Raw genomic sequence first — 24,768 nt, 5'->3', positions numbered from 1 at the left:
TATATTGCTGAAATTGCCTTCGTTTATCTTGAACGCCATTTGCAGGACTTACTTGCCATTCCCATATCCCAGGATAGTGTGGTGGAGGCGTTGGATGCACTTAGAGGCTCCTCGGCGCCCGGCCTTGTCGGGTTCTCCGCATATTTTTATAAAGCGTATAAAGATGTGTTGGTTCCGAGACTGATAGAGATGTATTCGGAAGTGCTCGAGGTCGGTATCCTTCCCCAGCCCTTCAGGGAAGCTGTCCTCATCCTTCTCCCCAAGCCCGGCAAGGACCCCTCACTCTGTTGCTCCTACCGACCGTTATCCCTGCTGAGTCTCGATTACAAAATTTTAGCCAAGGTAATTGCCATCCGGCTGTCTTCATTGATGGAGTGTATTATTTCACCAGCTCAATCTGGCTTTGTCCCCCACAGGTCTACTTCCCTTAACCTGCGCACTTTGTTTACAGTATTACATAGGATAGACCCCGCCACTCTTCCCGCCGCGGTGCTTCTCGATGCCGAGAAGGCGTTCGACTCCCTTGAGTGGCCTTTCTTCCTTTCGGTGATGCGTCGTATGGGTATGCCTGAGTGCTTCATCTCTACCACTGCACTGCTATACACGGAGCCCACCGCTAGACTGCGCCTGAATGGCACGATCTCCCCGCCTTTCCGTCTGTCCCACGGCACCCGACAGGGTTGCCCCCTGTCCCCATTGCTTTTCATCTTGGCGATGGATCCCTTGGTGCGGCATTTTCAAGAGAAACATTTACACCGTGGCTTGCAGTTTCGCACCGGCCCTCTCTTGATGTTATTATATGCCGATCATACAGTTTATATGTTCGGCAACCCCACCTTAACCTCGAATCCCTTATCAGGGAAATTATCCATTTTGGCAGGTTCTCCGGTCTTTGTATAAACTGGCACGTCAGTGATTTTTCCATTAACAAGTAGTACAACTACATGGGACTGTGAATTCCCGCTGGAATGGTGCAATGACGCGGTTAAATATCTCTGGGGTTTATATTCATTTGAATACTGCCTCCATCATTAGGCTAAACTATGGCCGAGCGATTAGCGCGTTGGAATCACAGGTTGATAGGTGGTTGCGGCTGCCTTTGTCAATGGCCGACAGAGTGACTATTATTAAAATGGTAGTCCTCCCAAGGTTTTTGTATCTTTTTAACAACATTCCCATTCCTCTCACCCAGTCCTTCTTTTTTTTTTTTTTTTTTTTTTTGATTATTTAAAAAAAAAATTTTTTTACAACTGCGCCAACTTCTGTTGCGCTTGGTATGGGATGACAAAAGACCGCGGGTGAGTTGGAGGGTTCTGACACTGCCCTTGGAGCTGGGCGGACTGGGAGTCCCAGATATGTATCTATACTATTTGACTGCACAGTGTTGTTACTCCTATGCTTGGTACCACCCTGACGCCCGAATCCCTTATTTGAAGCCGGAGGCAGATCTGGTACTGCCGCAGAAATTGTCTACAGTATTACCTAGTGGGGTCCCGAGGGACCCACGGGATATTTAAACAGTTTCCACCACTAGTTGGGCGTGGGACAAGTTGCGTAGGCTATTGGGGATCAACCTATTATACTCTCCGGCACTGCCACTCCCGAATCCCACATTGCTTCCTATCACGGGTGAGTTTTTGGTGGATATATGACGTTAAAACGCATGTTTTTACAACGCATACCGTTACAACGGGACTTTTACAACGCCAATACTATTACCACGCATGTATTTACAACGCATTTTTTTACAACGCAGGTACCTTTACAACGCATACCATTACAACGTAAGTATTGGTAAGTATATATATTTTTTTTAATTGTATATTATTTAAAATTAATATAATGTAATGTAATTGTATTTAATTTAATTTAATTTAATTTCATTTAATTAATTTAATTTAAATTTAATTTTATTTTATTTTTACCCTGTACCCCTTTATCCAAAAACCCAAAACTGACCCTGAACCCTAAAAATACCCCTTTACCCAAAACTGACCCTGAACCCTAAAAATACCCCTTTACCCAAAAACCCAAAACTGAGCCTAAACCCTAAAAATACCCCTTTACCCAAAAACCCAAAACTGACCCTAAACCCTAAAAATACCCCTTTACCCAAAAACTGAAAACTGACCCTGAACCCTAAAAATACCCCTTTACCCAAAAACTGAAAACTGACCCTGAACCCTAAAAATACCCCTTTACCCAAAAACTGAAAACTGACCCTGAACCCTAAAAATACCCTTTTACCAAAAAACTGAAAACTGACCCTGAACCCTAAAAATACCCCTTTAACTGAAAACTGACCCTGAACCCTAAAAATACCCCTTTACCCAAAAACTGAAAACTGACCCTGAACCCTAAAAATACCCCTTTACCCAAAAACCCAAAACTGACCCTGAACCCTAAAAATACCCCATTACCCAAAAACCCATAACTGACCCTGAACCCTAAAAATACCCCTTTACCCAAAAACCTAAAACTGACCCTGAACCCTAAAAATACCCCTTTACCCAAAAACCCAAAACTGACCCTAAACCCTAAAAATACCCCTTTACCCAAAAACCCAAAACTGACCCTAAACCCTAAAAATACCCCTTTAAAAAAAACCTAACATATAACATTTTAAATATAATTATATACTTACCAATACTTACGTTGTAATGGTATGCGTTGTAAAAGTACCTGCGTTGTAAAAACATGCGTTGTAAATAAATGCGTGGTAATGGTATTTGCGTTGTAAAAGTTCCGTTGTAATGGTAGTGCGTTGTAAAAAATGCGTTGTAATGTGTGTTTACCGTTTTTGGTGCAACGTACACTGGCTAAGTTTCAGATTTTTACAATTTGTGATCTTTTTCCCCAACAATCATGTTTTCTCAGTGTGTGAGGAGGCTCGGTTTCAGGACTGCTCCTTTATGGATGTCTTTGTGTTGCAACGCATGCTTTCCATGTTGCGGGCTACCTTCCCCACGTTTCAGATTGCTCCTGAACCGTTCACTCCACTGTCGGTAATAATCGAAAGTCCTACGGGTGCACATTTCGTCTCCAAAATGTATACGCAGTGTTTTATGGATCTTCCCTTCTCTGACGTTAAGGTCCGTACGGCATGGGAGCGGGACCTTGGCTGTCCTATAGCTGATGATCAATGGGAGCAATGTTGCAGGGTCACGAAAGAGGTGTCACTGAACAGTAGGCACAAGCTGTTGCATTTAACATTTCTTTGCAGGATGTACCACACCCTGGCTTGGTCACACAGGATAGACCCATCTAGGCCTCACCATTGTCAGAAATGCTATGCTCCACACGCTGACTTTGCTCACCTCTCCTGTGTCCTGCCCAAAGTTACAGCACTATTGGGTACAGATACACGACATGCTAGGAGACATACTTTCTATGACATTTGTACCCACTTCTGAAATTGTGCTGTTGGAATGTATGATTAACTTCCCCAAAAAAGTCAGAAAGCTCGCTGCATTGGGATTCCTACTGGCCAAGCGGGAGGTGGCATTGCTTTGGGGTAGCAGGAAAGCCCCTACTTCCCATGCGTGGCTTTGCAGTTTGGCGTACTGTAATGTGAACTGCAAGGAATATGAGACTCTCGTGCCCAACTCCTCCCACCCATCTAGGCCTCACCATTGTCAGAAATGCTATGCTCCACACGCTGACTTTGCTCACCTCTCCTGTGTCCTGCCCAAAGTTACAGCACTATTGGGTACAGATACACGACATGCTAGGAGACATACTTTCTATGACATTTGTACCCACTCCCGAAATTGTGCTGTTGGAATGTATGATTAACTTCCCCAAAAAAGTCAGAAAGCTCGCTGCATTGGGATTCCTACTGGCCAAGCGGGAGGTGGTATTGCTCTGGGGTAGCAGGAAAGCCCCTACTTCCCATGCGTGGCTTTGCAGTTTGGCGTACTGTAATGTGAACTGCAAGGAATATGACTCTCGTGCCCAGCTCCTCCCACCCGATAGACATTTGGGGCCAATATAGAGCATACATTACCCGTAGGCGTAGCGAAGCTGATGCACAAGTTGCCAGTGGCATTGTTCCAGAAGGAGTAGGCTAGGAATGTCAAAGTATTTGTATTCATTAGACATGATTTTGCCTTTGTGCTGTACATGTATGTCGCTGTGGATTGAGGCTTAAATTGGGAGGGGCGGCGGGATGGTTCCGGGAGATGGGAATGTTCATGATGGATCGTTGACAATGTGGCTTAACCTGCATATCTTTCCCACTTGTTTCGGTGGCCTGGGTTGGTACCGTGTAATGTTTTTCATGACCTCATATGAGCGAAGGCGCCTTACCATTGTACCAATATGTGCATTGTTTATTGACATATATATGTGTAAAACTGAAAATAAAGATTTAAAAAAAAATTTATGCTTTTAATGCTGCAGTGTTAGAATTATTGGGGATTACTAGTCCAAAAACCAAATAATTCATAAGCGCATGAATCTGTGGATGTAATGCTGGAGAACTAACTGAAGTCTCTACTCCTTCCTGTGTTTATTACTGTTCTTAAAATATCCTAATGGTTTCTTTTACATCTTGGACAAATTATTTGTATATATTCTTGCATTATTTTTGGCACTTCTGTTTTTGATGTAGTATAAATATATTCCCGGTATCCAAGTAAACACTGGAGATTCTTTTGTTTTCAGAGGTTCAGGCGTGCTTTATTTGAGTCTCATCCTTCTAGGTTGCGTTTCAAATGTTTAATCGTAGAACAGGTTCCAGCAGCTTTGAATTTATCAGTGTTTTCTGTGAACTGTGGTAAGTGCTAGATGGATGGATTTTTTTTTTTATTGCCAATTTTGGAAGATAATTACTTGAGTTTGTTCAAAATTACCGTGAAGTAAAAACATTGGATTGGTCACCATAGAAGTAAGGTTTTGATAATGTGATTGTAAAGCATACAGTTACTCTGTATGAGAACTTCAAGGGTTCATCTAGTTAATTGCACTAAGTAACTTCCTTGAAAATTACCTAATGCAATTGGAGAATCTTCACATGCCCTTTAGATGGAATATTTTTAATGTGTGCTTGTTTAACTGCTTGTGTTTAGGAAAGCTATATTTATTTGTTAGATTTGTCCCTTTTATGCTGGCTCGCATTTGTTAGTGCATTGTTAAGAGCGCTGTTCAAATAATCATAGACAAATTAATGTGAGACTTAACATTTGTGATTTTTCATCTGTTATTCAAGCAGGCAGATTGTCAACTGATTTTTTTTTTTTTTTTTTTTAACGTAAGATTTATTGATCGTTAGAAGTAATACACAGCTGTGAGCCTACAACCCTGGGGCCGGCTGCGAACAATAAGACAATCCTTGAGTTAAAAGAGTACACAGCCCTTCAGCCGACAACCATGGGTCCGGCGGCGAAGCTTAGGATGAGTTCTGAGTGTATCATTTCCATTCAAGTAGCTTAAACTGACATCTTACTTTTGTTATCTTTTTTTTTTTTCAACAACCATAACAATAACTAAGACTCAATTACATAGACTGTCGTCGAATCGTGTCTGTGGCAGGTTTGACCATGAACGACAAAGGTATCCAGTACATATTCACACAGAGGGCAACTGACGATTTTTACTTCAATACCTCACCACTGCTGTCACTGAAAATGGACCATTTGTTTATGTGGAGACTGGTGTTGTAGGACTCTGTACCAATTGGGCTTCCAGCAATTATTATAGCTAAATCCCTTCATTATCTTGTATCTGCAGTCAACATCTTTGTCACCAGTTATGTGTTTCTGTTTTTATGTAGTTCTTCGTTGCTTTTTTTCCATTGGTGTGCCGTTGTTGTACTTCTGATCTGTCAGTATAACATTATTCCCTTTGCATGGCTTTGGGACCGACCCTTTTCTTAGTCTAGCTTTTCGGCTTGTGCTCACCTTGCTCCTCCCTCTCTAGTGGACTGCAACATAGATTGCTGTCTTCTCCATTGCTGTAAATCATCTCTTCGGCTGATTAAGAAGTTTCAGAAGGGATTCTTGTCGCTATCTGATGTTTTTGGGGAATGAACCTTGCCCCTGACACCTGTGAGTGTGTCTGTTTTTGTCTGACATTTCAAGTAATTATACTAATGATTGAAACTGGTCCTGATAGATGACCCTTTGCCTGCTCTCCTGCACAATCCTGTTGAATTCTTTCACTTGTCTTTACCGGCATTTTTGTGCTTTGGGTGCATTGGTTTTCTGATGAGTGGGATGGTTGGGCTTGAGAAGTGGGCAGATTCAGATATATTTTGGGTCCAATTTTTAAACTGATTGCTTGACTTTTCACATTTTGTGAGTTGGATACTTGTGTAAATGTTCTCAGCTCCAGCTGGATGTTACTAAAAGTATATTATTTCAGCGACATGGAGTTACTTTGTTGTAAATGATGAGGCACAGGAATACACTTTCTATTGTGCTGGTATTCTTAAGCATATATCCACTTTTAGTGACTCATTGAAAGTTGAATAAGATACAGTTGTTTTTTGGCTAGCAGTTAGTGTTGTTGGTGCTACCTTCTCTATTCCTGCTTAGAGGCAGACCTAGTTTGTCCCAGTTTGATTAACCAAATTCCTGACAGTTACTTTCCTTTGACAAGTGCTTAAATGCAAACGCTTTAATGCAGAGATACAGAGAACTTTTTGGGCAGGATTTAATTGGGCATTTTGTAGGTGCTCACGTATTTCTTAGTAGTTTAGTTCGGAATACTGAGCTTGATCTAATGTTTTCCCGCCCTTGTCACTCCCCTCCAGCCGCTTTATATTCTTGAGTTCCCTGGCCCCCTTCTAAAATACCCCCCATGGTCACTTAATTTCCTGACCTATATTTCAAGAAATGCTTTACACAAATCTCATATTAGAAATGTATCTTGAACGCAATGGATGTTTGTTGAATGCACACTACAAACAAGTGAAAACTTCATTTGAGGTTTCAGGCATGCATTCAGTGTGAGGGGGTAGGAGAGTTAATTTCTGGAAGTATTCCGAACAGTTCCTTAAATATGCCCTCTCAGTGGTGCTTAAGACGTTGAATTTGAGCCTCTGCTCTCCAGAGAAAAGCTCTGTTTCAGGACAAATGTGGGTGATATGTTTTATCTCCAAGGTTGTTAGCCTAGCTGCGAGTGTGTCTGCAGCCTTCAAAATTTTATCTGGAGACTCTGCGTGAGATCTGAGATTCCCCTTTTTACAAATGCTTTTGGCTGTTTGAATTGTAGGGCATTCCTGTTTTCGCACCACTTAGCCACAACCTAGAAGTAAAGATTCGTGACGAACTCATCAAATGCTTAAAGTATCCAGGTTGTCAGTCCCAGTGGCTTATCAGAGTGTAGAACTTATTCATCTGAAATGGTGTTTGATAACCTGATCTTGTGGCTGGTTCTAGATGTTAGAGGGTACCTGCCAAGATAATCCATTGTGGGCCTGGCTTGTGATTCTCTTTTAGGCAGGCATCTTATAATCAATGTTCATCTGCTAGCCATGGCCAGAGAAGTAGAATCATCAGAACACCTAGTCGTCTATTGCTGAAGGCATTTGAGGAGGATTTTATGATTTGTCATATTAGGTTGATACCACATCTCCAATGTTAGAAGGGGCGATCCCAGAGTGCCAGGATATGCTCTCCCGACCACTCCGTGACCTACCTCTCCCAAGAATACGGCAGAGTCTTAACGTGAGGTCCTCGCCGGGGAGGACTTCGGGTCTAGGATCGTACACACTGAGCTCACACCACACTTATGAACGGACACCACACCGTGGATTCAGTAAGCAAGTTCTTTATCACACAGTAGAGATTTAGGCAAAATGAACACGTATTTACAAGCGATCAAGGGATCGTAAAGTCTCAGTGGTAAGGAGGAGGGAAGCGGGCCAGTCTCAGTATTAGGCCAGTACAAAGCGTACCCTGCGCACAGCTTTCAATCCTCGAGCCCGGGGGTACGGAAGTTGGCGATCGTACTGGCTGCTCCACTCACTTCTTTGAACCAGGTCGTGTTGGCAGCGTCGATGGTCCCGCCAGACCAGAGTACTCCTCGAGTCGCGACAAGGTCAGCAGGGCTCGATCCGGAGTGAACAGAGTGTCTGTCAGTTCTTGAGGAGCCGCGACCACGTCAGCAGGGCTCAGGGTGTTCAACGAATGTCCTTAGAGTTCAAGGATGAGCCGCGACGAGGTCAGCAGGGCTCCGAGGTTCCAGTTCCTTCTTCACGAGGATGAGCCGCGACAGCGTCAGCAGGGCTCAATAAGTTCCCATTTTTAGTCTTCTCCCCAAGGGTTGAGCCGCGATCAGATCAGCAGGGCTCTCTTGTCCAGGATACAACTGCCCGCTAGTTCTTCGGCGGGCCTTGATATAGCGCAGTGGCCCTTTGATGTCCGGACCCTCGCAGGCGGAGATTTCATGCCTCTGGGCTGGTCATCGGAGGAGTCCGTCGGCTGGCCGTTTGATCCTTTTACAGATGCGTCCGGGGATTCCCAGACGCCCAGCTGGGACTGGAGCCAGCTCTCTGGGAGGCCAGAGGTGCGATCGAAACCAGCCCACAGGGGAAAGCCAGAGGTGTGAGAAACCAGTCTCCCCGGGGAGGCTGGAGGGGCCATTGAAACTCTTTGGTCTTATCTCACTCGGGAAACCCTCTACCCCCCAGCTGGGCATGGCACGTCTGCAGCCTAAGTTTCGCTGGGACCGGGGTCAGGCAAGGGCTATGGAGTCGGGGACCTCGAGAAGGGTAATGGCAGCCGGTGGCCCTGTGGGGTGATGCAGGTTCTGGGCGCCCGGTACCGGGAGGAGCATGCGGGGATGGTCGTCTGTTGGTAGGGTCGTGTAGGGAGAGGGGCGGACAGGGAGGGTTTCGGGGTGCAGGGCGTGGCTAACGGGGCGCTGAGGAACGGGGGGAACCACGCCACGAGGCCAGGTCCAACATCCAAGAAAAAGCCTTCTCTGATATTACGAAATGAATATTAGTGGAGCACTCATTATCTGAATCCTTTATTTATAAATAATAATACTTTTAAACCTTGCATGCTACATCGGAAGACATGGTGTCTACCATGCCTTGAAAAACAGCAAAATCATACATTCAAGTACATATGGACTCAGATCTTCTGAGTCCGTAAGTCCCCTCCCGCCAACTAAGATCTAGTGGGATGGCACAGGTTACTGTCCTTAGAGTCAGGACGGTAAGGATGGGCGGGCGCTCCTTTAGGTTTGTGGCAGCTTAGCGGTGGAATAGACTCCCGTGGGGGCTTAGGATTGAGACATCTGAGGTGCCCTTCCGTAAAAAGCTTGAAACTTTCCTTTTTCCAAATGAGTAGCTTCTGATGTTGCTCTCTATTCAGGGGGGGACCTAAGAACGATGGTTTTCTGTGCTATGTGCCGCAGCGCGGGGACACACTAGTGAAGTGTAACCAAGCGATTTATAAATGTCATTATCATCATCATATACTCGATCCAGTGTGCACTTTTGCAAAAACAAATGCTTACAGTCTTACTTTTTTCACAAAATCAATTGTATTCAAAGGAGGTGTTTTCACCTATCTTTATGAAACATATACAAATACCAACCAGTTATAACTTCAGCATATACATCTGTTTGTTCATTTCACATCGCGCGATGTATGCATTAAGCTTTGTATACAGAAGGTCTCTTCTTCCATGCCCAATGCATTTCGGGACATGTGTCCCTTCATCGGGGGCCAAATGAAATGTCAGAAGCACCGCTGTTACCTTGATTCGTGATAAAAACGATCTGAGTGATATGTACTGTTCCGATTGCCATTGCTTGTATCTCAACCACTGTGTGGAGGGATGCCAACTTCTTCCAGACGCTCCAACATTGGGCATGGTAGAAGAGAATTTTTGTATACAAAATAAAGCTTAATGCATAAATGATGTGATGTGAAATGAACACACCGATGTATTAATGTATATGTTGAAGTTATAACTTGTTGGTATTTGTATATCTTTCATAAAGTAGGTGAAAACACTTCATTTTAATACAATTGATTTTGTGAAAAAGGCAAAAGATTGTAAGCATTTGTTTTTACAAAAGTGCATATTGGATCGAGTACATGTACTTCTCTGATATTAACCAAAAGCAGTCTGCAACTTTGAATGAAAGATAACTGGTTGTAATAAGATTGTAGTTCTTCAACAAACTTTTAAAGATGCCGCTTGCATTTCAGGTTCTTCCGGAAATCACTTATTTGTCATGGAAAGTCAGTCAAAACCATTGCATGCGTTGAAACGGGGACAACAACGTTTAACCTGATGCGTGCGGGCGGAATTCCGCCCGTACGCTGGGAATCTGTAAAGTGCATGTTACATGACGAGCTGGGCTCGTCATGAGCGTGCGAGGAGGCTACCTCATGACGAGCCCAGCTCGTCATGAGCGTCGAAGGGGTTAAAATAAATGAAAGCATTGTTGCAAATCCACATTAAACAAAAGACCCACCTTCTGGTACTCAGGCAATCTGGGTCTCATCTGTCCCAGAACTACAGACTCCTCCAGCTGACCTTGTTAAGAATTTGTGCCATGTAAGGCACACTTGGGACCCACAGCGTGGGATCCGTCTTCTGGTACTGCTGCAATCCGGTCCTCTTCGGTGCCAGAACTATATGCCCCAGACTCCTCCACCCAGCAGCGTTTACAATCTGTACCATTTAAGTCACCCCTGGGACCCACTGCGCAGAACGAGCGTTCTGGTACTGCTGCATCCTGGTCCCATTGAGGTCAGAATGACATGCCTCAGGCTCCTCCAGCCAGCATAGTTTACAATCTGTACCATTTAGGGTGCTTCTGGGATGCGTGCAAGAGCCAAGACTGATCTTGGGCCATCTATCTTAGACCCCACATCTGCTTATTCTCCCGGACATTACTGCTGCCTGTGACCAGAAAACATTGCTAAGATGGAAATGGTTACTTCATCTATGCCCCTTAACAATACCTAGTTTTCTAACAAATGCTATGGGTGCAATGAATACCGAGATAGAGGGTGTAGAAGAAAGACTGGGAGTAACTAAACAAGCACTAACATAGGTCATGAATAATAATCACGATCTGAACACTTCCAGGGAGCATTTAGTTAATGAGCCCACTCAAAGTGCTGAGGTGAGAGCATTATCTAATTCCTGTATTTTAACTGGTGATCTATTGATTACATCTAACAATGGATCATCCATTAATAATTCCCTATCCCCTAAAAAGAAAAAAGGCACTTTGCACCATGCAAATAGACGTTTAAGGAAGCCACTTGTGGGAGCCCAACTACAATTTAAACTAGTGACTAGTTCTCCCATTCACAACAGGCAACTTGAGTCAGAATCTGTCCCTGGCTAACCCAAAAATATTGGAAGTAACATGGCAGATAAAGGCTCTGAAGGGTGTCTTTACTGCTTTAATTGACCCCATAATTTCCCCACGTAGAGGCAAAGATTCTACATTGAGGCAGTTACTAGAGCATGGGCTATCTAGAAGTTACAAGAGTAAATGTCTCATACTTTTTTCGGGCGGCCCCAGGGTGAGTAAAGGTTGGTGATAAGTCAACGAGTGAACCCCTGGAAACAATTTTAACCAAGGGATCTTTGTGGCAATATTCACCAGGGTAATCCAACTGCAATTTCAAGATCTAACCAAGTGCCAAATAAGGGGATCACACTGCCTTTTCCAGAATTAGAGACATCAATGTACTGGAATGATAATCTTTCCCATGGGGATGCTGGTGTTGGACAAAAGTCAGGGTGTAGGAAAGTTCCCTTATTTTGTGTGTAGGAAGCTGGCTCTGTATATGGTATGCCACTAGGTGGTTATACTGTGCACACATTCCAGAGATTCCCCCGGAAGTGTACAGGGCTAAATGCAAACCCAAATTGCTCTATTTGTGGTAATGTGTGCTAGCAGCCTTACTCCTAACACAGAGGAGTATAAGACGTTTGTTGTGCACACATGAACAATAAATGACGCACGACTCAAAAAGGAGATCAACGCAATTTTTATAAAAAATAAGCTTCGCTCAAGATTTATTTTAAGACCAAGATATTCGCAAAAAGGTATGTACGTTCTTTTCAGTAACAAAAGTGTAATTTTCAGTGTTTGTAATGTTAACTTATGGAGGAAAAAATGCAGTTTTACAGGTAAGTAACCAACTTACAAATCCAGTCTTTGGGTTGCATGGTCAGCAGAGGGCAAGGTTCAGGTAAGCACTAACACTGCACCACTAGCGGCACTGGGTCAGCCGGGTGCAGAGGTCAAAATTGAAGATCAGGCCCAAAGTTTCCCAATGTAGACTTGGGGTGCTTGAAGACGCACTGCTTGCAGGCAAGTAAAGCAGCTACCTGGCTCAAGCTTCGGAAGTTTATGCAAGCACAAAGGGCACAAGGCAGCACCAAACATACACCACTAGCGGCACTCAGGCATCAGGGTGCCAACAGTTCGGGCGCCCGATGCAATTCAATTGAAAAATCTTGGTTTGGGCAACAGGCGACAAACTGGATGCTGCACGAAGGAAACCGCGACAGCAGAGGCAAGTTGGGATGCTGTAGGTTGTAGGGACACAGTCGGTCGAGCTCCTTAAGGCCCAGGAGCTTTGGGTGCAGAGGATGTCCTTTGACGTTGGGGTTCTCTTACCTGAGTCGGTCGTGGGGGAGCATTAGGATTCACACTGCATGTGTCGTTGTGGAGTCCAGGAGGGACCTGCCAAAGCTGGGCTTGGACTCTAGATAGCTGGGGAAACTTTTCTGGATTTGTGGGTCACCTGGACATAGGCGAGAGGCGTCTGGTGCAGAGTGGTCAGGGATCGCAGATCGGAGGGCACCAGAGTTCGTTTTGATGCTTTCTTGTGGACAGAACCGCTGTCCTTGGGAGTTCTGCTCTTTTTGAAAGGTAGGCCGTCCTCCCAGGGGTTGTGGAAGTTGCTGACTGGAAGATAGGCGTAATTTCTTTGCAGGATCTTCGAGGGCCGCAGACTGGTCAGTTGGGCTGGGGCCAAGTTAGTGGGCATCAACAGTCCGGGTTCAGAGAAGCCATCAAGGTGCTGGGGAGCTATAGTTGTCGAGTTTCCAGCCAATGTACACTCTATGGCTGACCCGCCTTAGGGCTGCAAGGCCTGCTAGACTTACCTATACCTTAAGCAGTGCTAGTTGGCATGGCACACTGCAGTGTGCCATGTCGACTTTGTCGTTTTGTCTGCACCAGGCCATGCATGCTGCAGTGTCAGTCTGCATGGCCTAGGTGAGGGGTCCCTAGGGGACTTGCTTCAGCCCCAATGCCCTAGGTACTGGGACTTACAGGGGGCCTGAAGGGCCAATTGTGGAATAATTTTAGGGAAAGGACACTGGTACTGGGAACCTGGATAGCAGGGACCCAGTACTCTAGTCAAAGTTGCATCAACAGCCAGGCAAAAAGTAGGAGGTGGGGGGGGGGGTACTGCAACAGAACCCTATTTTCTCACAAGTACTAGCTCCGATATAGCTTGGGTGCAAATCTCCCCTTTAATAATGATTGAAAGGTCAAAAGTCAGGAGAATAGACACCCTCAGTTGGCTACTCTGGACAGGGGAACTAATGGTCATATTATTGGCATTTTATGCCAAACAGTGAAAGAAAAACCATTACCTTTCTATTCAAATTACAATCTTATTGACCATAATGGGTGTATATCTGTCCTGGGTATGTTGTATGAAAGAAAATTGTGATGCTTGAATATTCACGTGTAAGCTTTTCAGAAAGGACTTGTGGTAGATTATTAAGTCCTGTGGGTTAATAAAATGTTTTAAATTCATTTCGAAATATTTGAGAATATGTACCCACTGAGATGGAGAACTGTAGGGCAAAGAAGTTTGTGTTATCAAAGCTTAGAACAAAAAATAGTAAACATGCCTTTACCTGCAGCACCAAAGTAATCCTGTGTTTCTTTATTCTGTCTTCAAATCTCCTATAAACTAGTGTCCCTATTGGACAACTGTTTCCATTTGCCATTGCAACGCACACAACAAGAGCATATTCTGGAAAAGTCAGCGCGATGCTGCCTTAGCTGGCATTCTTACCATATTCGACTTGGACCTAACAGAGATAGATGCTGATCTGCGACAAGGAGGTAAGCAAACTTTCCCAGTTCAAGTTATTTGGTGACAATCTAAAGCAGCTGCTATTTGTGTATTGGACATTCTTTTCCACCAAGAGAGTTTTTGAAGGATGCTCCTTGAGACTCAATGTGCTATGTTTTCTTGCTCTTTAAGTGAAGATTATAGGGAATTGTAATGTTTCGTCGTTGGGGGAAGAGCGGCTACATTGTTGACTTGCAATCTGACTGAAATGCTGCAGGTCTCAAACAATTCCGCCCACAAACCTAAATTGGTTTTTGTGAGGCTTTGGCAGCTTAGCTCAAGAAGCAATTCTTTCCTCACATATGTGCAGCAGCTAACCAAGCATTAATGGAGTTAAGAAATAATGTAAAATGTCTAAACCTAGTTACTCGAAAAGATGAAAATGTAATAAGAAAAATGATCTAAAGATGAAGGTACTCTAAAGTAAGGTATGACTAACTTTAAAAAAGACACTATTAGAAATGATTGGATTAAGAAACTTCCATGATGTTTACTAGGATCTAAGTACTCGTTTGTGCCGACTTACAAACAAAAGTTCTGGACTAGAAGTTTGCTAAGGTCCAGCTGAAAGCTTTTACCTTTGAGCTCAAGCTTTCCTGGAAGATGGATATCTTCAAGTAGGTAAACCCTGAAGGGTTGAAGGGGTATAGTGCTTTACAACCAGTTCACCTGCCTATCTGGCTAACAAGCTCACTACCCCTCAGGCACTTGCAACACCCACTCCTGGGACACCATCAGAATGGTAATGAAGAAGTGCAAAAAAGAAAAAACAGGGTTATAAGCCTTCTACATTTATCCCACCGGGATATGAACAACATTCCTGTATCCATTAGGGTTGCCACAAACCTGCTCCAATTTAGTAATGAGCAGAAGTGCTCTTCTGTAAAGAACACTACATCATTATGAAGTAGCAGTGCACATCGTTCACAAGCCCAGTATCCACTCCAATTTCTCATTGGCTATCTTTTTCCCCTGGTTGCGCTGCTGCATTTTGGCTAGGTTCGCTCAATAAATATACTACATCCATATATACATACACTACATACATACATACATACCTTGTGAAAGTGATCCTATGCCAGCTTCAGACTTCTTTCAAATGGTGGAGGGGTAAAACGTAAAGTTGAAGCACTCCTGTTAGTGTTTTTGGGGATGTGGGGTGGAGGAGGCTTGGCAAGTTTTCCCAGTCCACCGTAGGAAGCTTTTCAACATGGCTTGATGAAGTTCTCCGAACTACAGAACTGTCCTCTTATACAACCATCCAACTTTTCTACTTGCAGTTTGTCCCACAGCTAATATTCCAGTTCTGCAGTTCCAGCTAGTACACTGACATTCTTCTAGGCAAGCAACCGCTGCATCCTCCAGTTTAATTAGGGAATTTTCTTCACCAGCTCTGTAGCTAAGCATTGAAAGTGGGGATTTAGGTAGAACAGCAGACTTCTCTCCAGTAAAGTTGGCCATCATGCAGGTACAGTTCGGTGTAATGGGTGGGAGGGCTTCTCTCCACTTCAGATCAAAGCTGATCGTCTTCATGAAGTGGGTCAGACAGAGTACTTTTTTAAGTGTGAACTTGTCATTGATTGTTGGTGCTACCAAGACAGTCCTTATAAAATACTAGCTGTTTTCCCACGCCACGATTTTCATCAAATCAATGTATTTTCTACTCTGAGCATGTCCCAGGGACGTGTGCACCAAAAGACCTAAAAGGGGTAATCTCAACCTAGCTGTGCAAAGTTCTCACAGTCCAACAATCCATTCTGGTGATACCGAGGTAATTTCATCAGGGTTCCTGATGTATGTGTTGCTATCTTGGGTTCATGTTTTATAGAATAAAACTATCCCGGAGTTCATGCTCCAAAAATCTAAAAATGTGAATCCCTGCCACAGTTGTGCATAACACTCCCTTACATAACAGCTCGATCCTGGTTACCCCACTCAAGCCCTCTAATTTTCAAATTTAATCTTGGCTATAAAACCACCCTGCCCAGACCTCCGGCAGCCCATGACTCTACTGGGCCTCCTGGTTCTCATCTTTAAATAGGAAAGTCTGCTAAAGCTTCTGTGACACTCTCTCAAATCGGCCTTGAGGAATACTGGAATGATCATGATTGCCCCTTGGTTCTTCCTAAGGCTACACTTTAAGAAGCTTTTTGGGCTCATATATGGGCAACTGAGATGAGTAATGGACAAGGAGCTTTAACCGCTGCTTTTTTAGATCTAATATCACACAGTAAGTGAAAATCTTTTTTTTAAAATAACATTTCGGTTCCTTTAGGTAGGCAATTGTTAATCAGGTTTAGACACAGTACACTTCCTTTGCAATCCTTCTGTGCAAAATGGAAATCTAACGCAGATAAGAGCATGGCTTGTCCAACCTTTCCGTAGCCAGATGAGAACCTGAAGCATGCATTTTTTTGCCTTTTGCCCAGCGTATGCAAAACCCAGGATGCATGGATTTTCCCTAACTGTTAGCAACTGTGAGCTAGGCAATGTGTGGTGGCGTTAGGGCTCTTGCGAGCAGAGACAAATTAACCCATTGTCTGCACAGTTACGAAATATCTCCAATGGAGCAGGAGTATTGGGCAAATCTGCTTAAGGGATCTGAGATAGATGTTGGAGAGGTGTTCTAGAGTATACCTAGATCAAAGTAAAGATTGGGTGGGGAGGATATTTTTTTTCTGCTGTTCCTAGTAATTGCCCCCTTCTGAGACTAGGAGGTCTGGAGCTGTTCTAATGTTCACTCTTCCTATGTAAACATGTATTCTATGTATAATGAATTGGATGATATAAAGTAATGCTTTTAGCTTGAATCGGAAGGATATGGGTTTAATCTGCTTGCTACATATTGTTAATTTATGTATTTTAAATGGTCTTATATTTGGTGTTTTATCCGTATTATTTATTGAGTCCAAATTTTTAATATGCTGTACTTATAAAGTTCAATTACCAAATAAAAAGTTGATGATGGTAACCATCAAAAGAACTGTATAACAACTAAATGTAATAGGGAACACACTAATATCCAGATTTCCATGTAGTAAAGACGTGGAGCAAATAGTTAGGTTCCTGCATTCCTGAACTAAAGCCCAAAGCTCGATAAATGACATAATTGTATAAATGGCTAATGATAGCACTGTCAGGGGAAGAAAATAAGAAACCACGCTGTATAGCTATTTTTTTGCTTAAATTGTTTAAATGGTGATTGATGTTCTGCTCGTGGAACATCTTTCCAGTCTGTAGACTTTTGCAAAACAAGTATTGTGATGTTACGACTCTTGTGCCAAATTTCTAACAGGTGAATGGTGTTAGATAAACTGTTCTACAATATTAGATATAGGGATTGTAGGTTTTCATATTGTCTGGTAATAAATTGTAATGTCCATCCATTATTTACTCGTAAATGGGGCATTCCAATGTTGGAACATGGCTGTTTTAAGAAAATGCTCTTATGCACAAATAATATTTTTCATAACTGCATGGGTAGCTATTCCAAAGTGCCTCCTGTCTTCTATCTCTTCAGCTCGTGAGGGCTCTCCTCTGTGGAAGGAGAAAGAGTACCATTACAGTTACTGGCTGCAGTGACTCTTTTCAAAATATGTACAGACAGGCTCGTTCCTAATGTGCCTTCCGCTAGCTGCCCAGGGGGAGGCCACAGCATGTGCAAGCATGTAAGTCTTCTTGTGGCCAAATGTCCTGATGCAGTAACTTCTTCTCGTTAAGAGTGAGTCCCGCTGGAGCACCTGGCTTCCATATCCAGGAAAAGCTATGGGGATACTTCAGGTGCTCCAGATAGGTGACGGAAATCTACGTAATGCTAGTCTACGATCTGCAGAAGGTCTCGGGTAGAACATACTGATGAACAATTCATGTGGGTACCAATACACAAGATGTGCGCAAACAGTTATAAACCCTCCATTGCCTCCCAGTCGTGAGAAGGCTATTGGATCGGTTAGAGAGAAAGAATTACTCCATATTAATCAGGACTTTTCTTGACACAGCAATCAGCTGGCCCAGACCCCACCTTTTTATTTTTTCCCTCCATGCAGAACCTACTTACTATGTGAAGCAAACTGACCCAACTGTACTTTAACTGACTACAAGGCTCAGTGTTCTGAAACTTTACAGAGGCCCCTGCAGCATTTTGGTTGTGAACGCAAAACCCTCTGGTGTCCTGTGGACTTCTATACAGTTGTGGCTATATTACTATTAATTGAGTCTTTTACATCATGTACTCTGTTTTTTTTTTCCTCTTTGAAAGATATTGCTGTCACCTTATTCGACAGTTTTTCTCCTTTTGCCCAGTCTTTGGTCAGTTTGAAGGCATTTGATGTTGCAGTATACATTGACTCTTTTACTTAATGAGAGGGGCGTAGAGTCAGTGCCAAACTATCTCATGAGCTTAACCATTGTAAAATGCTGTCCTGGTGTAAACTGTTAGCAGACTACCCTGGTGTGACTACAGGGTTATTGCTTATCATGTTAAGCCCGAATACCTCCCAATACATTATCTGTGAACTTTGGTATAATGTCTTTTATTATGTTAAGCCCTTGTGTTTAGTTTCTAGAATTAGCCTGCAGTTCTTTGTGTAGGTTTCCTTTATGCACTGCGTAGGTACAGTATTGTTAACATACATGCATGTCCCGTATCTCACTTCACATCATGGCAGATACCTAGTATTACTTGGTAAGGACTTAGATTCATAGGGAATGTATATGAACAAATGCAACGCTTAGTTTTTTTTAAATTTGTAACCTTTGCTCGCTGTTGCTAGTAGAACGCGACCTGAACTTTGCTACCTTTTTGCTACATATTTTCTGCGTTGGGTTGTGTATAATACTAGCCAGTAGTATACAAATGTGCATGTCCACTATGTAAGGTTGAGGGGTGGTGGGGCGGGATGAGTAGAACAAGGGTACTCTTGACAAACATTTTGAGGCTGTGACAGAGGTGTTGCATACTTGGCCCAGTATGTGCTCTTCCTCTGGTATGATTTAAGGGGGAGAGTCATGGGACCCCTGTATGGTTTTTTTCCTCCCTGCATAAATGGTATGTATCTTATTCTGAAGGCCAGAGGAATCATACTAGGTGTGACCAAGAATCACTCATCAGTTCTATCTGTCGGAAATTATGTGAATTTACCAATGGCCTTGTTACTTCTACGACTCGATGTCCGTTTTATCCAACTGTCTATGTTGCATTGGCGACTTTACTTGACTTGTCAATATTTCAACAGAAATTAAAACTGCTGCAGAATTCATGCAAGCATGATGGCCTGAAGAGGCTCGAATGCTAGTGTCTGTTTAGATACAGAAAATAAATAAAGCTTCTCTTTTCAGGATTTTTCGGGATTTAGCTAGAGGGCGTAAGATCTGTGCCATAAGGCTTTTTTCCAGGCTGCATGTGAGTCGTTGATACTTTATGTAGGACCTATAGATGCCAGTGATTGAATCATCACAGATTACATTTCAAGAATACATAGTTGGATGTTGAAGAGGCAATTTTGTTAATTGTGTTTTCTAGGATTTCTTCTACTGACATTTGTGCACGAGCTCACAATAGAATACAACAAGTATCTTATGGGAACAAGAATGGCACGAGATCAGTTCTTCCCTTGCACGTGTGTGTGTCACCGCGGTCATATGAGAAGTTCTGTTCCATGCCCTCCATGCACCCTGTATCACACAGACATCATAATATACAGGTAACTGCCTATCATCTTATACCTTTGCCATCTCCATAAATGTAATTCTCATGGACAGTGTCAATGTTTTCAGTAAACTGGACCATTTCAATGATAGACCTCTCCTGCTTTCCAGCTGAACAGACATCCCACTGTTAATTATAGTTCCCTTTTTAATTTTTGCTTGTTTTGCTCATTGCTGGTGCGCTACGGTTTAGTGTTTGTTGGGCACTTGTAAGTTCTCATCAATTACACTTTTAAGAGCACTGTGTTACGATACTTCAAGTTTAGGATATAGTTCACTTAATATCTTCTTTTTTATGGATTTGTAAAGGCTTTCACAGACCGTCCTCTGCTTGCCTAATAGTTTACATCACAGATTTCATGGTTGGAAGTAGTCCTCTCCTGCAATGGAAGCTTTTGAACGGCATTATTGATTCACCAGTATGCTATGGTTCACAGATGTACATGTTTGTATCCCCTGCCACCTCTTGCTAAATCCCTAAATACATTTGTGTTGCTTTTTATTAAATGTCTTACTTTTACTGTAAATGTCTGTCAAGAAAAGACTTTTTGATACAGAGGGTGAATGCACATTGCAACTCATCATGTGATCTAGCCTCCTTAGTAGGATGTCACCATAGGATTCCCAAAGGCTCAGTTTAGGTTCTCTTAATTTCACTCTGCTGGATACGCTTCCGTTACTCCATATGGATGTTTTAATGCCAAGAAGCATCATGCCTACTGCAGTACAATCCTACTAGTTTACAGCAGACTTAAGTGTATTTTTCCAGTTGTTTCTCGGGGTTAAACAGAATATATTCAAGTTTTGCAGCCTCAGAAGAAGATGGCAGGTTTCAACGTGCAGGGCACGTACTTTAACTCCCTGCCATCAAAATAAAAGCATGAAGACCATGCAGCCTGCCTGATTCGTGCAGAAAATGGTTTTGGGTGACAATTCCTTCCAATTTCAGCCACACAACACCTCGGTGACCCTTACCACCAGTATTTTGGCATCTTTGATACCTACAAAGGCCACGTTGAAGCCTTCATCTTCCACTTCAGTTTGCGATCAACTATTGGGCAGATTGTGACCCATTCATACTTTTTCCTTGTTTCCTGGAGAGTGGAACCTCAAGGAGATCAATGCCTGTTCACACAATCTTGTTCAATTTACTTCAGCAATTGCTTCCACGGCAGCACTGCATTGCGTAATGAGTGCTTAATGAATATTACATGAAGGATGTCTTCCTAATTACATAATGACATATTTTATATGTAATTCAATTCTCACTTAATGAGGTCTATGATCTTTATGGGATGGAAAGGCACAAATAACCATATGCTTTTTGTATAGCAAACACTAAGCTGAAATCTTGTTTTGTCCTTGATGTCTGTAAAAAGTTAAATTGAGAGCACAGGAGATGAAAGTGCTCCATGGAAGGGCCTGCAACATTACATTGTTTTTGTTCCCAAACCTCCTCAAGAGAATGAAGATTACATTTACTATTTCTCTAGCAGGGAGAGGTGGCATGGAAGCTATATTGTTTCCTACCTGCACAGTTCCGAATAAAGGAAGGCTTCCTACTGTGCCCTCATGACACTGGATTGTCCAATTCCCTTAACTGGGCAGTACTGGGAACCTTACCAAAACATGGTGGGATTGACCTGCAGGTGTGAGTGCTGCAAAATGCTATTTTTGCTACCCACACGCTGCCATACTGGTAGGGTAGACCATGAGTGTCCTGTGCGTATAGGAGTGTATGAGACTCTACTTTAAGGGATTGTGCATGTTTTAACTGCTGTTTATAAATATGTGATTTTTGCTTTTTTGAAGTTTACAGCTTGTTTTTTGCCTTTGTTAAATCTTCAGCTACTCAGAAGTCTACAAAAAGGTGGAAGAGTTTCTGAAAAAGGCAGAAAAAGAGAAGCCAAAGAGTGCTGCTGTCATTCTCCTAGGAATCGTGAAAGAGCTTGTGTTTCACAAGGAACCACCACTGTGAGCATTTTTATTTTACCACCTTCAATGCTTTCTGCAGAAATAAACTAGAATACAAATGTCATGACACTACCAATGTGCATTAACCTGCACTTGGTCTCCATTATTATCAAAGCATTCAGTATGATTTTTATAGTATGGTGATCATTTATTGCAATTTTCAAATGTTTGAAATGGAAACAGTCTGCAGGATTTTGAAAGCAATTTGCACAAAGCGGTATGCCTTTTTACCTTGTCAGAAGGTGCTAATCTTTGGTGTGAAGGGGATGAGTTCTTGGCTAGTATCTTAGCGCGCTATTTGGGATAGCCGTTTAGTACAGAGATCCTGCACCTACGCCAGTGAATGTTGTGCTTTGTCTGAACTCTGCCTAGTTCATGTTGAAGGCCTCCCAAATCATTCTCCCGAATTCTGACTGCCAGGCCTCTCTGCATACTAAAGTAGCCTCCATTAAACATGGAGGGTAGTGGGTACATTAGACAATCTGTGCTTAGGCTAATAAATAAACTAAAGAAAAGTTCGTCCAGAATCTCTGGCACTAGTTCTGTGTTGTATAACTCAGACACCCTTTATGTAGTTTCAGTGTCGCAGTCCTGGGGTGTTGAAGTTCAAGAAGGCACATCCCTTTGTGCCATGTTATTTTGTCCTAACTGTGGATTTTTATAGTTCTATTTACCATATGCATGCATGGCTAGTTCTTTTAATGAAGGATGTTTCAAGAGGCTGTTGGGGACTTTTGAAGCGTGCAGCTCTTTATAATCCACATTCCTACTTCAGGGATTTTCCTGTGCCAAAACAAAATTCACTTTTTAAGCAATATTGGAGTTCAGGAGTTGGAGATAGAGAAGAGTGTAAGGATAAGTGAGAGGAAATGACAAAACGAGTTCAAGAGTTAGGAAAAAAGAGAGCGATAGGGGTGGAAAAAGATGCAGGGTGAGCAATGGTTCCTAAAGGTGTAGTGTTGATGAATTATGAAATAATCCAGTTTGCTGCATAAGAAGCCTGGCTCCACCAAAGCGGACTATGTGTAATGAAAATTCATAATGCACCATTCACCAGAGCAGACAGATTTGAATGGATTATGAGCAAACCATGCAGAGAAGTGATGTGATCCCAGCTCCTTACTGCACTTGAGATTCTTGATATGTTCCTCGATTGATCTATATGTGTCTGGTAGGTCAGAGCATTATGTGAGCTACAGATCTGCAGTCCACGGCTCAAATTGTTACCGCTGTGTAACCGAAAAGATAGGTCTGCTGTCTGAGGCCCAAGCCTGTTGGGTAGCTATCCAGTCTGAAACCTGGATTTGTAGACTGTGCTCTTGCTATGTACCGCTGATGGCAGCCCTTCCCTAATGTCATGGACCCTAGAATCACCACATTCATGCTTAGGCTCCAAAGAGGCGCTGCACAGCTGCTTGTAGGAAAGCACTTAATAGGTACTGAGTGCCGCATTCATTAGCTTGTTCAATTGGTCCATGTTTAAGAACACTGCTAATATAATTTGTATTTTTTTTTGTAATTCGGTGCATGTAATGAACCAATAAACACCAAAGGATTTAATACTCGAAACAACCTATTGCAATGCTTCTTCTTCAAAGTGTGTGCTTGTGATTTAGTACCATTTTAAATGATGGCTGGGGCATTATTATGAGTTTGAATGGTCTGATGCACCACCAAAGCCACAGTGGTGTTGTGGTTACTGTTGCTCCGGTGAGCCGATCGCCATATGAGAAGTAGGGCGGTTGGACCACTTCTGCTGCCGGGTTCCGCGATCTCAGACGGTCTCGGGCCCCTAATATGCAGGCCGTGCCACTGCGGCACTGTCAAGCGTATTAGGAGTTTCTTCACTACCACAGTTTACATGGTGGTGAACCCGCCATGAAAAGTGTGGCGGTGAGCAATCAAAGGGGGGAGGACACCCTGTTAACTCTGCGCCAGGGGATTCATGCAGGAGGGCACATGGTGTGCCCTCCTGTATGCATGCACCCACATGTCCCACATGCCATGCAGGGCATGGACTTGAAAGTCCATGCCCTGCAGTAACTGCCTTTGACTCCTCCATTGCGGTGCCTTTTTCATAGGCACCACCGTGGGACCGCCAAAGAACTGCCCCCCAGAGACAGTCTTAATCGGGAGTGCAGTTTCTTATGGCTTTGGCGGTCTAGGAGCATGGTGACTGTGTGGCGGCCCCTCTCAAAGACATCCAACGCCATAATAAGGTCCCAAATCTGATTTATGTGACCGGCACTGCCTGTCCAGTAAGTGTAATGCTCCTAGATTAAGCAATGCAGCAGGTTAGTAACATTTCCTTGAGTGCACATCTATCACACTGCACAGAATGCCCATTTGTTTTGGACACTGCATGTTATTAAAGTAGGTGTACTGGAGTTAAGACATTGTCTCTGTGATGTCCGAGCTACTTGTATCCCAAATGGAGTTCAAGGCAAATTCTCAGTTTGCGTATAATGGACACAGTGCCTAAAGCACATTAAGTGATTGAAAGGTTTGAGATGTATTCTTTTTAAAACAGATTTTATTATCTGTTAGTTCACAGTTCTTGTTACATTCATCTATAAACATATGTTTTGCGGCTCCCATAATATTGAGTGCCTTCAAGCTGTTTTGGAGCATGACCAATTTCTTTTTGTTTCTTAACATGTGAACTGTAATCTCTCTAAATGAGGTCCACATGAGCTAAAGACTTGATGTAAACTTTGTAGCTGACTTACAGCAGCATAAGCAGTCTGCTAAGATGAGGTGTTGTTGATGTATTCTCTCTCGTCTCTACTGTTTTGAGTGAGTAGGTGTCGTTTTTCAAAGAACCCAATGCAAAGCAACTTAAATTCATAAAATTTAATTTGCTATTGCTTCTAAGAACTCTGACTCTGCCCATGTTTTCTGTCCAATACCACCTTTACTTTAAAAAAGAAAAAGTTGATCTGCACCTCTTAATGGACTCCTTCTGGATATAATTTTTTAAAATTTTGTCTTTATGTTC

At 43.0% G+C, this 24,768-nt stretch overlaps 1 protein-coding gene across 3 annotated transcripts in view; it reads left to right on the top strand.

Moving 5' to 3' along the window:
- Positions 1–24,768, top strand: part of LOC144785991 (uncharacterized) — a 324,665-nt gene that overhangs the window by 103,495 nt on the left and 196,402 nt on the right. For all 3 annotated transcript variants that reach the window (XM_078664896.1, XM_078664895.1, XM_078664897.1), the window contains 3 exons: positions 13,930–14,080; positions 19,612–19,792; positions 21,645–21,770. In XM_078664896.1, coding sequence (XP_078521022.1) covers positions 13,930–14,080; positions 19,612–19,792; positions 21,645–21,770 — 458 coding nt within the window. The remainder of the gene's footprint in view (positions 1–13,929; positions 14,081–19,611; positions 19,793–21,644; positions 21,771–24,768) is intronic.

The sequence above is a fragment of the Lissotriton helveticus genome, chromosome 10 (genome assembly GCF_964261635.1).
Source record: "Lissotriton helveticus chromosome 10, aLisHel1.1, whole genome shotgun sequence".
In the NCBI taxonomy this organism is placed as follows: Eukaryota; Metazoa; Chordata; class Amphibia; order Caudata; family Salamandridae; genus Lissotriton; species Lissotriton helveticus.
Note: the sequence above shows the minus strand (reverse complement) of the source record. Positions and strands in the feature narration are given on the sequence as shown.